Here is a 13,640-nt window from a genome sequence, read left to right as displayed (position 1 = left end):
TTAAAAAAAAAAAAAATTACCTGTAGTTTGGCACTACTGTACCTTGGTTGTTTTTTGGATCAGTCTTAAATAATTACAAGTATATAGACAACCCATTTTTTTCCTTCCTGAGTCTTTTCCAGGTGTGTTAGTAAGTTACAGCTCTTAGTTTAAGTTAAATGTGTTCATAAGCCAAAAGAAAACAGTTAACACGACATCTAATGAAGTGCTACTTACACATATGGAAGAAGTAGAGTGAAATAAAAATATCTGGAAAACAGGGAAGGAATTGAAAGAACCCTCAGTTGCAAGCTGTCTAGAAGTTGCTTTGAGATGTAAAGAACAAATATTTTCTCACTTAAAATTGTTGGCTGGGGTTCTCCTGTTTCAATTTTCAGTCACCAGTGTTTGATATGTAGTCAGTCTCATAAGCTGCAGCAGATACACTACTGCCCAATCTGCTTCTTTCACTGGAAAAGGAGTTCTGGCTTTGTAGCCAAGCACTTGGGTCTCCCCATCACTCCCCTAGATGTGTTGAGCACATTCTTTGGCTGCAGTAGTGCCTCCACCCAGCTATCCTTGGAAATGCTTTTTTTTCCCCCGAGGGAAACATGCTTCTAGAATCTTCATCCTGTCCATTCCACTGACAGGCAGTGTGCAGCCAGGCTACTGAACTCTCTCTGGAGATGTAACTTGTATTAATGACATTATAGGGCTTGCCATCTCCAGACTGGATAGCCGGAAAAAATATAATTGTGTCACAGAAAAATAATCTTACTGTGTCCATTGTTTACTTAACAGACTGTAGGTTCAACTGTCACAAACGCTGTGCTCCCAAAGTGCCAAATAACTGCCTGGGGGAAGTTGCCATTAATGGGGGTAAGTTGTCTTAACAGTTGTTCCTGTCATTGTTTAAACCATCAGCTAAATAAAAGAGAAATATAAAACTGTGACCTGCCACAGAGGTGATGTCAGCAGCAAAAAACTGGGTTGAATGCAGATAGCCTGTTCAATGCAGAATGCCAGAGGAAAGCCAAAAGCCACACATGTGAGAAGTTGGCATTTACCTGTCAGATAGAAGCACAAAATTGCCTTTTAATCTAAGGAGGGGGGAAAAAAGTGGTTAAGGATAATCTTCCTGAGAAAGAAAAGCATACCTAGAAGAACTGGGGATGCCCTCCAGGAAAAAATTCCATCTCTCACTGTTGGCATAAAACTAATCATATCTGTTGCCAGAAACAAAGGCTTGACTATCTGCTGATTTTCCCATGCATGTGCTGTTGGTTTGGTGTTAAGTATAGGGGTGTATGGGTAGGCTCGACAGACGGTACTGGAGAAAAAAAAGGGTGGTTGTAGATGAGTTGTTGATTGCCTTGAAAATGTCACTTTTCTGTGTGATAAGGGAAGGAGAAGTGTGGTGAAGTGTTCAGTTTCTAATGCATATTACTGTGTTAAGTTGTCAGCCTAAACTGCTTCTGAGATTAATAAGGTATTACCTTATGAGGCAAGTGATCTACTTTATTGAAGACATACCAAGAACTTCCAAAATTAGGAATGTTAATTAATATTTTTCATAGTAGTGCAACTGTATCACTACAAAGCTTTTATGTTTAATGGTGACATTGCTACAGATACTGAGTATCCCACTTGAAATGTGATAAGGTGCATGATTTTCTGGAAAGCTGATGTACTCCTACTGCATGTCCTCTCTGATGCACCTCACACTGGACTCTTGGAGTCACTATTATTTTTTATTTTTTTAAATCTTTCACCATTATACCTCATTTAAACATTAACCATCCCACAACACAACTATTTCTTCAGGAGTGCAAGTAATGAGGCTTATAGAAGTTTGTGGCTTGATTTTCAAATCCAAGAACTAAATATGCTAAAAAAAATATGTTAATTCCATTGATAACAGTGTAGATTTTCCCTGAGATTTGCAGTCAGAGCAAGTAACAAAGTCTGCTTATAAATGATAATTTTCTCCTGCAGAAATGCGGTTTTAGAGAGGAATGGTTGATCTAAAGTGCTATGAGAAGACAGGAAGGTAAACTTTATTTCTGCACAGCTGGACTAAATGAACAAAATTTTCATTTGTTTCTGAATTACTCCTCCAAGTTCCCTCTTTCCACCTGAGGCAGCTGTATTTCATGCCTCCAACACACCCTCTCTGCCCTCTTCCCACCTTTGCTTCACAAACACACTCCTTTTGTTTGGACTTAATCTCCTACACATGAACCTGATGCTGGCCTGATGAGAAGTGATAGTTTGAGGAAAGCTTGTGCACAGTCACTTGGGGTGAGAACATATACTCTAGGCTTACTCCGAGTATACTCCTTGAAGCTCTCATTTATAGAATTTGACTTTTATATCCATAGTATGTATCTGCAGGACTGTGTGTCCTAAATGACTGATACAGGGTTCTGGGGATTATCAAACGCAGTTTCATCCTGTATCACATTTCTATTTCCACAGTAATTTGGTCCACATTATTTTCAAACTTAAAAAATAAAAACAGTATCTGTCACTGTCCATCTGCTGTGTGATAAATCTTCCCCAAAATAGTAAGTGAAGGAAGAACTGAAGCAATAAAATTCCAAGTATGGTACCATTAGTAAACACATTATATACTAAATATAGAGAGTTATTTAACTCATTGTATGTTTATTAAAAATAGAGATTTTAAAAGTGTTGTAGGAATAGCAAAGAGAGAACCTTGCACTGAATGACTGGTTCTGCTAGTGATGAAATATAATGTGTCTTTTAATCACACATCAGTAATTTATATCCAAATATCTTAAGACTACTGTATATGGAAACAAACCTTCCAGCTGTGCACTTCCAGTTTCAGTGAAATCCCGTCAATTCCAAAGATTTTGCTGTCGACTAATTCAATGCGCTTTTTACTTATGGGACATTGCCTACATTGACTGTCAAGAACCTTCCTCTACTCAATTAGGCAAAAGTTTCTAGGGGAGACTATTTGATGTGTTCCATGTGATTTTAACCTTACATCAAATTTCTGAAACACCACAACGTCCCAGAAAAACTAATGCTGTCTTTACTCTCTGACTGGACTGATGATTTTGGCATGTTAGATCACAGCCTGTGTAGGAACAGGTGGAGTTTCAACAAAATGGCTTTTTTATTTTGAGGGTTTTTTGGGGGGACGTTTGTTTGGTTCTTTGTAATATAAATCCTTTGGTAAATAGGGTTTTTTTCTGTTCCTTTTTGTATTCCAGATACAAAGCAACAATGCTTTGATTTTGATGCTTATTTAATATTTCTTTTCTAAAGGCAGGGAGTGTTATTTGAGTAATATTGATTACTGAGCCATTTTGTGTAGGCTTCACAGAAAACCCTGGTGCGAAGGAACATACAGTTCACATAAGCAGTTGTCTTGGGAGTTATTTCAGTAGTTCGCTGTCATATCATCATATTACAAAATTTTTAGTTTTGAAATACTTCTAGCATCATTTTGCAGCTGGAGCCTGTCAATAACCATCAAGCCAGTATACAACATTTAAGCTGCATAGAAAATCTCAGAAATAAAGCTCATGAATATAGAATATAGAATCTTCGATAGAAGTCCATGGATAAGAAATTCTGCTTTGACTTTAGCATTTTTTATTAAAAAGTTGTATTTCTGAAAAAATTTTGCTTTGATGCTTTTTCAATTTTCTGTAGTGATTTTCTGAATGACTGGTTAAATGCCTCATTTCATCAGTACACAGAGTGCTGAGTAGAGATAGATGCAGGCAATAGAGTTCCAAAGAGAACCTGAGTTTTTCGGAAGCTTAAAATACGCCAGGACATTGTGATCAGAGTATTGTATGTTTTCAGATAATAACTTGAGAAATTACATTGCAGATCTTCTTAGTCCTGGGGCTGAGTCTGATGTGGTCATGGAAGAAGGGAGTGATGACAATGACAGTGAAAGAAACAGTGGGTTTATAGATGACATGGAAGAATCTATGGCTCACGATTCAGAGATGTCCATGACAGGATGCCACAGTGACAACGGGGAAATGCAAGATGCTGATCTTGATCACGATGAATCTAACAGGATGATCAGGTGAGCTGGGGAGTGAGTGTACCTTCCATCTTCTTTTGTGTTTATTTGTAAGTATTATGTCTAGGGATCAAGTGGGAATCTACATGGGCTTGGAGAGTACTGGTGATATGTGGTGGTTCTGAAATTTCAGTGAGATTGCTTCGCTGATTACATGCATTAGTAATTTAAGAGAAGCTTGGAAATTATTGTCATAGGGAAGTAGCACTTGAAAACTGATGGACAAATAGTTGTTACAGGTCTGTTCTCATATGAAAATGTTGTGAAACTATTTGTGCATGAATGATAGCAAATTATTTATTCATTTATTTTTTACTTATTTATTTTCCAAAGCATCTTTCCCCTGACTAATAGCACAGTGCCTGGTCATTTAAATAAACAAAAAAAAATTTATGTGAGTGGCTGTGGTATATCAAATCTAGATGAATTGTTTGTTTGGATTTTTAGATGCCTTTAGAAAAAAGGAAAGTTTGACAAACTTGAAGTAGTAATTTGAAGCAAGTTACAAAATAGATTAGTGCTTTGAAATGATTTCTCAGGAGGGAAAATAGGAACTGAGTTGTGCAACATTCCTCAGAAATGTCTGAATAGAAGAAAGCATTCAGTTACTGGAACTGTCTGAATAGTAGGGAAAAAGTTGGGATTATTCATTGTCAGGGAATTTCATCTGTAATTTCCTTGATGCAAGGGATCTATACCTTTAAGAATTAAAGAATATTTTTCTTTCACAGATCCATTTGACCTGAAATTTCCTCTTTTAGTTTGCTTACTGGGAGTCTCTTTCAGTAACATGTTCTCCTTAATTCTCTGTTACTATCATACACCTGTTGCACTAATAGAAAGCAATCTATTTCAACAATATGCAGTTTTACTTCCTGCAGCGGTGAACTACTGTCATATTTATCTGCATAAACATGATTTGTACACATCTTGTAGTATTGGAATGTAAGCCTGTGCATATATCCCAAAACCAATGTCATAGAACATTTTAAACATCCAAGTTGTATTAAATGGACAGCATTGCAGGTTTTCAAAGTAAAAATGCCCAGTTATACTAATAAAAATTCATAATTAAGGAACATGTTTTACTATTTGAGGGACAATCCTGTATTTCCAGTAATACCTTCCCTCGGTTATTTCTAAGGGTAGCTTCCATATGCATGGATATTTTTATGTGATCTATAAAAGACAAATAAAAAGTAAACCTTTTGTCAGTACAGACAAGAATAGTTAAATAGGAACTGCAGATAGTTTGATCATTTTTAGGCAAAAAAGAGATGCTAACTGTATATTACAGACTTAATGACACTTTAAGACAGCACACTTTTTGCATTTTGATGGGAAACTACCAATTCATAAAACATTTCTTATTTCCAGGATGCATTACAGTGAAGCAGGGCCATCTGCAGACATCCACAGTCACAACTGTGGAAACTTAACATGTTATTCTTTTCCTGAGCAGTTTCAACCTTTTTTTGTTGGAGTTGTTGCACTGATAGCTTTGCTAGCAGGGCAGAATACATGAGCTCTTTGTGTGCTGTGTATTCACATACAACGCATCATCACTGTTTAAAGTTTTGCCAGAAATAACTAATCATTCATGTTTAGGACTGAAGTAGATTGAGTCCATATTCCACTACACTGAACCTGCTTTAGGAATTGTTAACTCTGACAGCAAGGAAGATGGGCTTTGTTGCTGTTACTACCAGTTTTTGTCTGACAGTGCTGTCAGGCATAGTGTCACGTTCCCCTGCTTCTCCAACTTACTGTGTGTCAGCTGAGTGGGGGAAAGTTGCACTGTGCATACCCCACAGGGCAAGGCAGTAGGGTTTCACTTTAAGTCTTTATGGGTAAAATGTGTTAGCTTAAACCTCTTTCTCTGAAAGGTTCTTGCAGATTCTCTGCTGTGACTGGCCAGGGCATGTGCAGCTGGGCAGCTGCCATGTTTTCTACTCTGTAAATTGCCATCACTCCATTGTGTGTTTGAACCCAAGGAAGATCACAGGACAGTAATCTGATGGACAGTGTTTACTTAGGTTATGAGAGATTCAAGATCAAGTACTGATCTGAATCATACATAGCACAGGCTTGAGCTATGGCTCCCATAGCCTAGCTGAGGCTCTAGTCATTTGCCCATTTTCTGAGCTCATCCTGAGGAATATTTTTGGAAGAGTGTGTGTAAGCCTTCATAAGGTCTCTGACATTCTCATGATGTGGCATTGCAATCTTTTTTCTTCATAATCTTTCATTTTCATAATACTTGGAATGGCAAAAAAAAATAGTGTGCAGTCCCGGTCTGCTAGCAATTATAAAAATAAATGTGGATTGTGTGTGTGTGTATATTCTGTTTTAAAAGAGTTTTTTTCATTTTGTCCAAAGTTTTCTTCTTTTTAAAAGCCTTTAATGATTTATTCTTAAGCCCTTCAACCAGCAACAATATTCCATTAATGAGAATCGTACAGTCTGTGAAGCACACAAAAAGGAGAAGTAGCACAGTAATGAAGGAGGGTTGGATGGTTCACTATACAAGCAAGGACACACTGGTAAGAAATGTTAAGACCTGTCTTACTGTACGTACTATATGACAGCACAGAATCAAATTCTAACAATACTTTGTTAATTTGCAGTCACTCATGTGAGGCATTTTTTGCACTTTCATGATTCCTAAGGTCCCAACTGTTGTCATAACTAAGGACTGGCACTGCTTATAAGAATAGGAGACAGTTAAAACATACAAAAACCATTTGAATATGTCTGTTGCATTATAGGAAGCCAAATGTAAAGACATTCTGAAGGAAGTAAAACATAATGTTAACACATTAGGAGTTCTGTAAAGTAGCTTTTACCTTTCAGCTGCAATCTCCCAGATACCTTACTGCTAGTTGACTTGAGACTTTTGTAAAGTAGATTTAGCATAGAAAAAAGTTATTTTCTTTCCAACTTGCTAAAACAGGAATAAAGCCTTTAGTATGTGACCTTTGAAAAGCAAACTGGGCTGTTATAAGTGATACAAAAAGAAATTTTAATTGTTTTAGGAGCATACTGGTAACAAATTGTGCTGAGTGTAATGCAGACATTTTAGATTTTTAAAACTTGCACAGTTCTAACAGAGCTAATACTGAAAGAAAAGAGCATGGCCCTATAAATCTTAAATTCAGTTATAACGTCTTCATTAAAATCTTGTAATAGCAAATGAATCTTTATTGTTCACAATACACCTCTTCAAACTGAAGTGAAACAGTTTGGCAGTGGTGTTTTTGAGAAATGAACATTTTATTAATTTACTTGGAAAGTGCTAGAACTATTTTTCACTTGTTTTTCATTGCAGAGGAAGCGACACTACTGGAGGCTGGACAGCAAATGCATTACACTTTTTCAAAATGATACTGGAAGTAAATATTATAAAGTAAGGAATATTTTTTAATCTCTTTGTATACCAGAGGAATATAAGGACTGAATTGCTAAATTGATACTTACTAAAAGTAAACTAGTAGTATAACTTCTATTTATGGGGGTTTTTTTATTATTGAATCTGCATATATGTGTTTTGCTTTTCACAAGCAAGTCTCTGATCAGAAAGATGTCAGCTAGCAAGGACCTGTAAAATACATGTGGAAATGGAAAGTTTTTATACAGGAAGTCAACAGGGTTTTATTTTCTAATGGAGTTCTGTTGATACCTGCATGATCTTGCTTTTTTTCTGAAGGAACCTCACTACTTTCTTTGATACATTCAATTAAATAATTGAAGTTCTACTTAGTCTTGGAAAGAAACCTTTAGTATTTTACCATCGGCAGTCCTCTGTGTCACAGTTTCAGGTTACAAGAGCCTTTTTGTTTCTGGAAGAAGCATGTGTAAAAAGTAATGGCTAATATCATTGATTACTTAAACAAAGTTCATGCTTTAGTTTTATATGTTGATAACCTATACACAGGAAGTAAAATATTTTCTTCATTTTAGGAAATCCCGTTGTCTGAAATTTTGTCTCTGGAACCTGCAAAAACTTTCACTTTGCTGCCTCAAGGGGCCAATCCTCATTGTTTTGAAATAAGCACAGCAAATATAGTCTATTATGTTGGAGAAAACATAGAAAACCTCTCAAGTGTTCCGCTGAATAACAGTGTTATCAGCAGTGGTATTGGCATTGACGTGGCACGAATGTGGGAGATGGCAATACAGCATGCCCTGATGCCTGTCATCCCTAAAGGGGCATCAACTGGGTCAGGACCCAGCCTGCACAGTAAGTTTATTCATTTCCTCCATTTCAGATAAGTAAAGTTACATCACAAATGACATTGCTCAGTCTTCTGCACACATTGAAAGGAGGTATTGCACAGTTGGTAAAGGCTATCCTGTCATGGCTTATTACTTGTCTACATATTTTTTTAAACACCATAGTTTCTCATAAATGTGTTTTTGGTTTATAGTAGGACATCTGTATTAATACAAGGTGCAGATTTGTTAGTGAGCAAATAGTTATGATTTAGTAAGTCATCTCATCCAAATTTGTATTGCTAATATGAGAAACAGCCTCCTTGTGCAGAGGGATTAAGTTTTCTGAGCTCCAGTTTGGAATTGATAGATTTTCTCCCCGACTGTAATTTTTATTTCTAACTATCTGCAGAAGCAGCTCTTCACCCTTTAGGTCACTGCAGCATAGATGACATGGTCCCTTTCATCACATTTGGCTGTACAACTGCCTGAAATATTGTCCCATGCTGAGAACTAAAGAGCTCTAGTGTGAAGAAAGCTATTCTAAGCACAAGGCATGTGTGATATCCAGGAACAAAAGGACTGAGTATACCATTGCCTCCAATTTACATACCTTTGTGTAATTCTGTAGCAAAGTTGACAGTTTATGTAAACCAAACATGAAACTTGTTTAAATCTAGCTTGAGTACTGATAATAAAGTAGCACAGAGCAAACAATTCCTCACTACTAGGCATGCGCTGCTGTGGCTGCTCTGTTACTTCTACTCAGCCTAGTCAGTGTAAAGTGAATTTGAATATGTCTGCACAATTTGGTCTAGACCTTTTGTTGCAACATACACCCGCTTTAGCACTTGACATCTGGATGCTATTAGTGCAGCATAAAATGCTAATGAGACCACAAGCCCTTCAGAAACCAAGTAATACGACAGCCTGTGGCTTGGCATCTCCAGGCACAACAGCTCACATATCAGACAATATCAGCAAATGTCCTTTGCTTTCTCTACTGGGATCTTGCATGAAATAGTGTCAAATTCTGTATGTCATTTCCATCAGACTTAGTTGCCTAGTGTCCTGGTTTGAGCACAGCATAGCTAAACAAATCACCTGAAATGCTGGGCTGGGCATGACAGCTGTCTTCTCTTCCTCTTGGGAAGTTTGAAAAATGTTTTTGCAAGTTAGTAGTTATTTTTGGGTTGTATGTGCAAAAATTAAGATTGTCTGAGACCTTTAGAACAATTTCCTGTGGAGAGTGAGAATGATAACAACGTTCTGTCTTTTGCTCAAAGTAAGACTTGGCTATGTCTTTGTCCATGCTGTTTTTCATGTAAACACAGCAGTACATACATTTGAAAACAAATTGTCAATGATAAAAAGCCTCTAGGTAACTGAAACATTCCATTCCAAAAGCAATCTTCCTAAGGAAAGGGAATAAGCCACATGAAGCAGAAGTTTCTCATGTTACTTACTGCAACGGGATTAGTGCTGATGGGTAGTAGCAAGTGCCTTCAGTGTGTAAAAAAGGATTTATAGTAGGGGACACTGGTTTTGATAAGGCTGACATTTTTACTAAGAAAATGAAAGTCCACATGAACAGAAGTCTAGGTACAAATAGGAGACAGAAGTGGCAATGCTCCAAAGAAGCATTCTTTCCTCTCCAAAGTGTGGCTTTGTGTACAGTTAGCAGTAGGTATATTCTCAACTTTTACTGAACCCCTCAGAAGGTTTGCAGTTCAAAATGCTTATGACAACATCCTAAGCTCTGTATTGGTAGAGGTTTGATCTGCTGTTTATTAAAGCACAAGTGCAAGACTTTGTTTCCATTATATGTTTTGATAATGCCTGTTAAGGCAGTAGAAATGTGTATTATTTGTAACAGTATGCAGTCTAATTTGAATGTGTATTTGCCTTCATCAGAATAGCATCAAATACATTGTAGATGACTCTGTAAATAAAAATTATAATTAAATCACCTAAATAAAACCAGTTTACTCTAGTTGCAGTTCTTACTTGACTGAGGTACAAAGCCTCAAAATAAAATGGAAAAAAGCAATAAGGAGCTTATAAATGGGAATGATGAGAATCCAGTATTAAAAAATTAATAATGAAATGTATAATTCTGTTTTTTCCATACACCACAAAACTGTTGTTCAAGTCACGTGTTTGTGGGCTGGTGTAATTTTATATTAGCTGGTAGATGAACAAGCTGACCTAATTGGTACAATTTCTAGAGCTGTCAGTAGATATTGATGTAATGTGAATGTCATTTTCTATTACTACATGTTCGAACTAAAAGCACAGCAATCTAAAGTATATTTTGCTTTCTTCCCCAGGGGATATATCCATCAGTATTTCTGTGTCAAACTGCCAAGTTCAAGAAAATGTGGTGAGTGTTCTCTGGATGCTAGTGCTAGACATGCTATGATTAAGCTGGCAAAGTCATTGATCTGTTTTGCAAAGAGGAATGTTAGAGGAGTTCCTATCAGCCAATTCTCAGTTATTTTGTAGAAATTTAACAATTAGCTTTGCTAACTTTTGACAAAAATCATCTTCATGACACCTTTTCTTGAGATGCAAGAATTATATATGGGTAATTTCACTGAACACAGACTTTAACTCTGGATCTTTACAGGATGTTAATTAGCAAGTGGAAAAGTGAGGTATAGAAATTATTTTCATGTAATTTGTCAACTGAACTTCATAAAGCTGACCGCAAGCCCTGATAAGTATACCATTTTCTGTCATCTTTGAGAGATCAGATATTCTCTGTTGTATGAAGATGAAACTCTATCCAAAGGAAGAGTTGCATGTGTTGTTACAAAATGTGTTGTTACACAAAGAACTCTGCAGTCTCAGTTAGATACAGGACATGCGGTCAAGGTAAACAGTCACACTACTTATGTTTTGTCTCGTGGGCAGAGCTAAAAAATAGATACTCCCTGCAGCCAACTAAAGCTTTGGGACAGCTCTGGTAGGTGTCACAAAATTGCCTGTGAGGGATGTGTCCATTTGTTTCCTAAGAAGAAGTAAGACAGCCTTTATCTTCAACTCCTAGGCATTCTTTTACTGTTTATTGTATATGCTGCTGGTTAAATATCAGGAAAATAACACTGAACTGCAAGATTTGATGTTTGAGTGTCCCAGATGAATCTGCTAACAGCTTATGCTTTAGCCTGTGTTAAGGCACTAAGAAACAGTGAGACATGAGACTCCCTGTCTGGCACAAATGGAACATTCTACCCCTCTCAGTGAACCTGTTGAAGATTTTTCAGCTTTTGCAGCAATTACAGTTAATGTGGCTTGTAAGAAAACCTGCCTGAATTTTTTTGGCAGATAATATATTTTGAAATGTACTGTAGTAAATGTATGCTACTTCCCACTGGAAAAAGCAAATGAAATACAGACTATGTTTCCATATCCTCAAGGCTTAATATTTGTTTTGTTTATATAAACAGGATATTAGCACCGTATACCAAATCTTCCCAGATGAAGTATTGGGATCAGGACAGTTTGGAATTGTTTATGGAGGTAAGGCTTTGCTCTGTTGCACAGTTGTGCTTAAGATAGAAGTTTTCTAGCTTGGTGAAAGTATTTGGACTCTGAAATGTTTTGTTCTAGAAATTAGCTGTCTGTTGTTTTATAAAAGCATTACATATTAAATAATGATTATGCTTTATGTTGGTGAAGTCTTTTGTAGTTTGCAGTTTTCTACCCAGTGTATATCAATAGCGTCATATTCTCTGTAAGTTCTAATAAAGAAAATAGTGAAGTGCAGAAAGCTGTTCTTTTTGAGAGCTGTAATGGATTAAAAAAATTATTCTTCTTTCTGTTTTTCTTGACATGTTCTAGTGAGGTATTTTTTATTGTTTTTCAGTAGCTTGTTAGAATTGTTTCTCTTTTTCTTTTCTTAGTAATTTTTTCCATCTTTTTCCTCCTTTTTTAAGCAGTTTTTGGGGGTGTATTTAGGTACAGCTGTTGTTTGAGACAGTATTAAGTGAGAACTAACAAATTTCTCACTGAAGAATCTCTGACTCTCTGCTAAACATGGGACATGCACTTACATGCCTAAAAGCTATCACTTAGTTCATTACTTGTGAGTCTGGAGCTACCAGTGAAGGATTAAGCCAACAACTGGCCAGTTGCAGACAGTGCAGTTTCTGCTGATGTAGATATGAGAAAATTAACTTTACATCTATATTGTTGAAGTGGAGAGATGACTTTCCATATGTATGTTTCTTCCAAGTTTAAACGGCTTTCTCAGGTGACAGTAAAAAAGTTCTGTTGTCAAAGGGTGAAGAGAAATGACAGAAAACTTTTAATGAATTCGCTGCAGACTAAGAATTACTTGGTTGTGACCATTTGTACAATCCCTGAAAAGAGAACTTTTCATAATTAGTCATGTTAATTGATGGAGACCTTTTGTTTTATTAATGCAGGAAAACATCGCAAAACTGGAAGAGATGTTGCCATTAAAATAATTGATAAACTAAGATTTCCAACTAAACAGGAAAGTCAACTTCGAAATGAAGTTGCCATTTTGCAGGTAATTTTTCTTTTTTATTGTATTAACTCCATTATTTATTTCCACAAATAGCAGATAATATATTTATTTTAACTGACAATCACTAGTGTTTTTGAAAAAATACTAGTATTTTTGCTGCTTAATCTGCATAAACAACCAAGAACAAATGTATTGTCAATGTCACATTAGGAGTTTACAATTTTTGCAGTTTTAAGCACCAGGCACAATAAGGAAAATGTATGTTTGTTAAACTAATTTGAAGTTCATACATTCTCCTGTATTGTCCTGAGAAATTTCGTGCCTGTTGCCCACAGTTTAGGCATACAGTTTAAATTATCAGGTACTGAAACACTATCTGGTTTAGGTGGGGATCTGAAGTCTGGCTATGTAATGATAAAAACTACCAATCATATTGGGAAATCTAGTGCTTTATTTATCTTTAATAGAATCTTCATCATCCTGGAGTTGTAAATCTGGAGTGTATGTTTGAGACACCGGAAAGAGTCTTTGTTGTTATGGAAAAACTCCATGGAGATATGCTGGAGATGATCTTGTCAAGTGAAAAGGGCAGATTGCCAGAGAGAATAACAAAGTTTTTAATTACTCAGGTAAGAAATTTAATTACTCGGGTAAGACGGAAATTTGAGTTCAATTATGATCACTGTTTGTTATCTTTTGCTTTTGATGTATTTTACCTGTCTGATTTATGAAAGCCTGAGTTGTAATATCAGGGATGGCAAAACAACTTTCTGTACGTTTCTGTACATTATCTGGTAGGTAGTAAACCATTAAGAGGATGTAGAACTAGATACATGTACAGCTGTTGGCTGCTGGATGGAAGGGACATTAAGCTAC

The 13,640-nt window shown here is 36.3% G+C and overlaps 1 protein-coding gene across 5 annotated transcripts in view; it reads left to right on the top strand.

Moving 5' to 3' along the window:
- PRKD1 (protein kinase D1) overlaps positions 1-13,640 on the top strand; it is a 121,604-nt gene that overhangs the window by 92,817 nt on the left and 15,147 nt on the right. For all 5 annotated transcript variants that reach the window (XM_032691533.1, XM_032691536.1, XM_032691534.1 and 2 more), the window contains 9 exons: positions 781-858; positions 3,853-4,057; positions 6,474-6,597; positions 7,383-7,460; positions 8,015-8,294; positions 10,597-10,649; positions 11,719-11,791; positions 12,700-12,806; positions 13,232-13,393. In XM_032691533.1, the coding sequence (XP_032547424.1) occupies positions 781-858; positions 3,853-4,057; positions 6,474-6,597; positions 7,383-7,460; positions 8,015-8,294; positions 10,597-10,649; positions 11,719-11,791; positions 12,700-12,806; positions 13,232-13,393 (1,160 nt within the window). The remainder of the gene's footprint in view (positions 1-780; positions 859-3,852; positions 4,058-6,473; positions 6,598-7,382; positions 7,461-8,014; positions 8,295-10,596; positions 10,650-11,718; positions 11,792-12,699; positions 12,807-13,231; positions 13,394-13,640) is intronic.

This window comes from Chiroxiphia lanceolata, chromosome 6 (genome assembly GCF_009829145.1).
Source record: "Chiroxiphia lanceolata isolate bChiLan1 chromosome 6, bChiLan1.pri, whole genome shotgun sequence".
Classification (NCBI taxonomy): Eukaryota; Metazoa; Chordata; class Aves; order Passeriformes; family Pipridae; genus Chiroxiphia; species Chiroxiphia lanceolata.
Note: the sequence above shows the minus strand (reverse complement) of the source record. Positions and strands in the feature narration are given on the sequence as shown.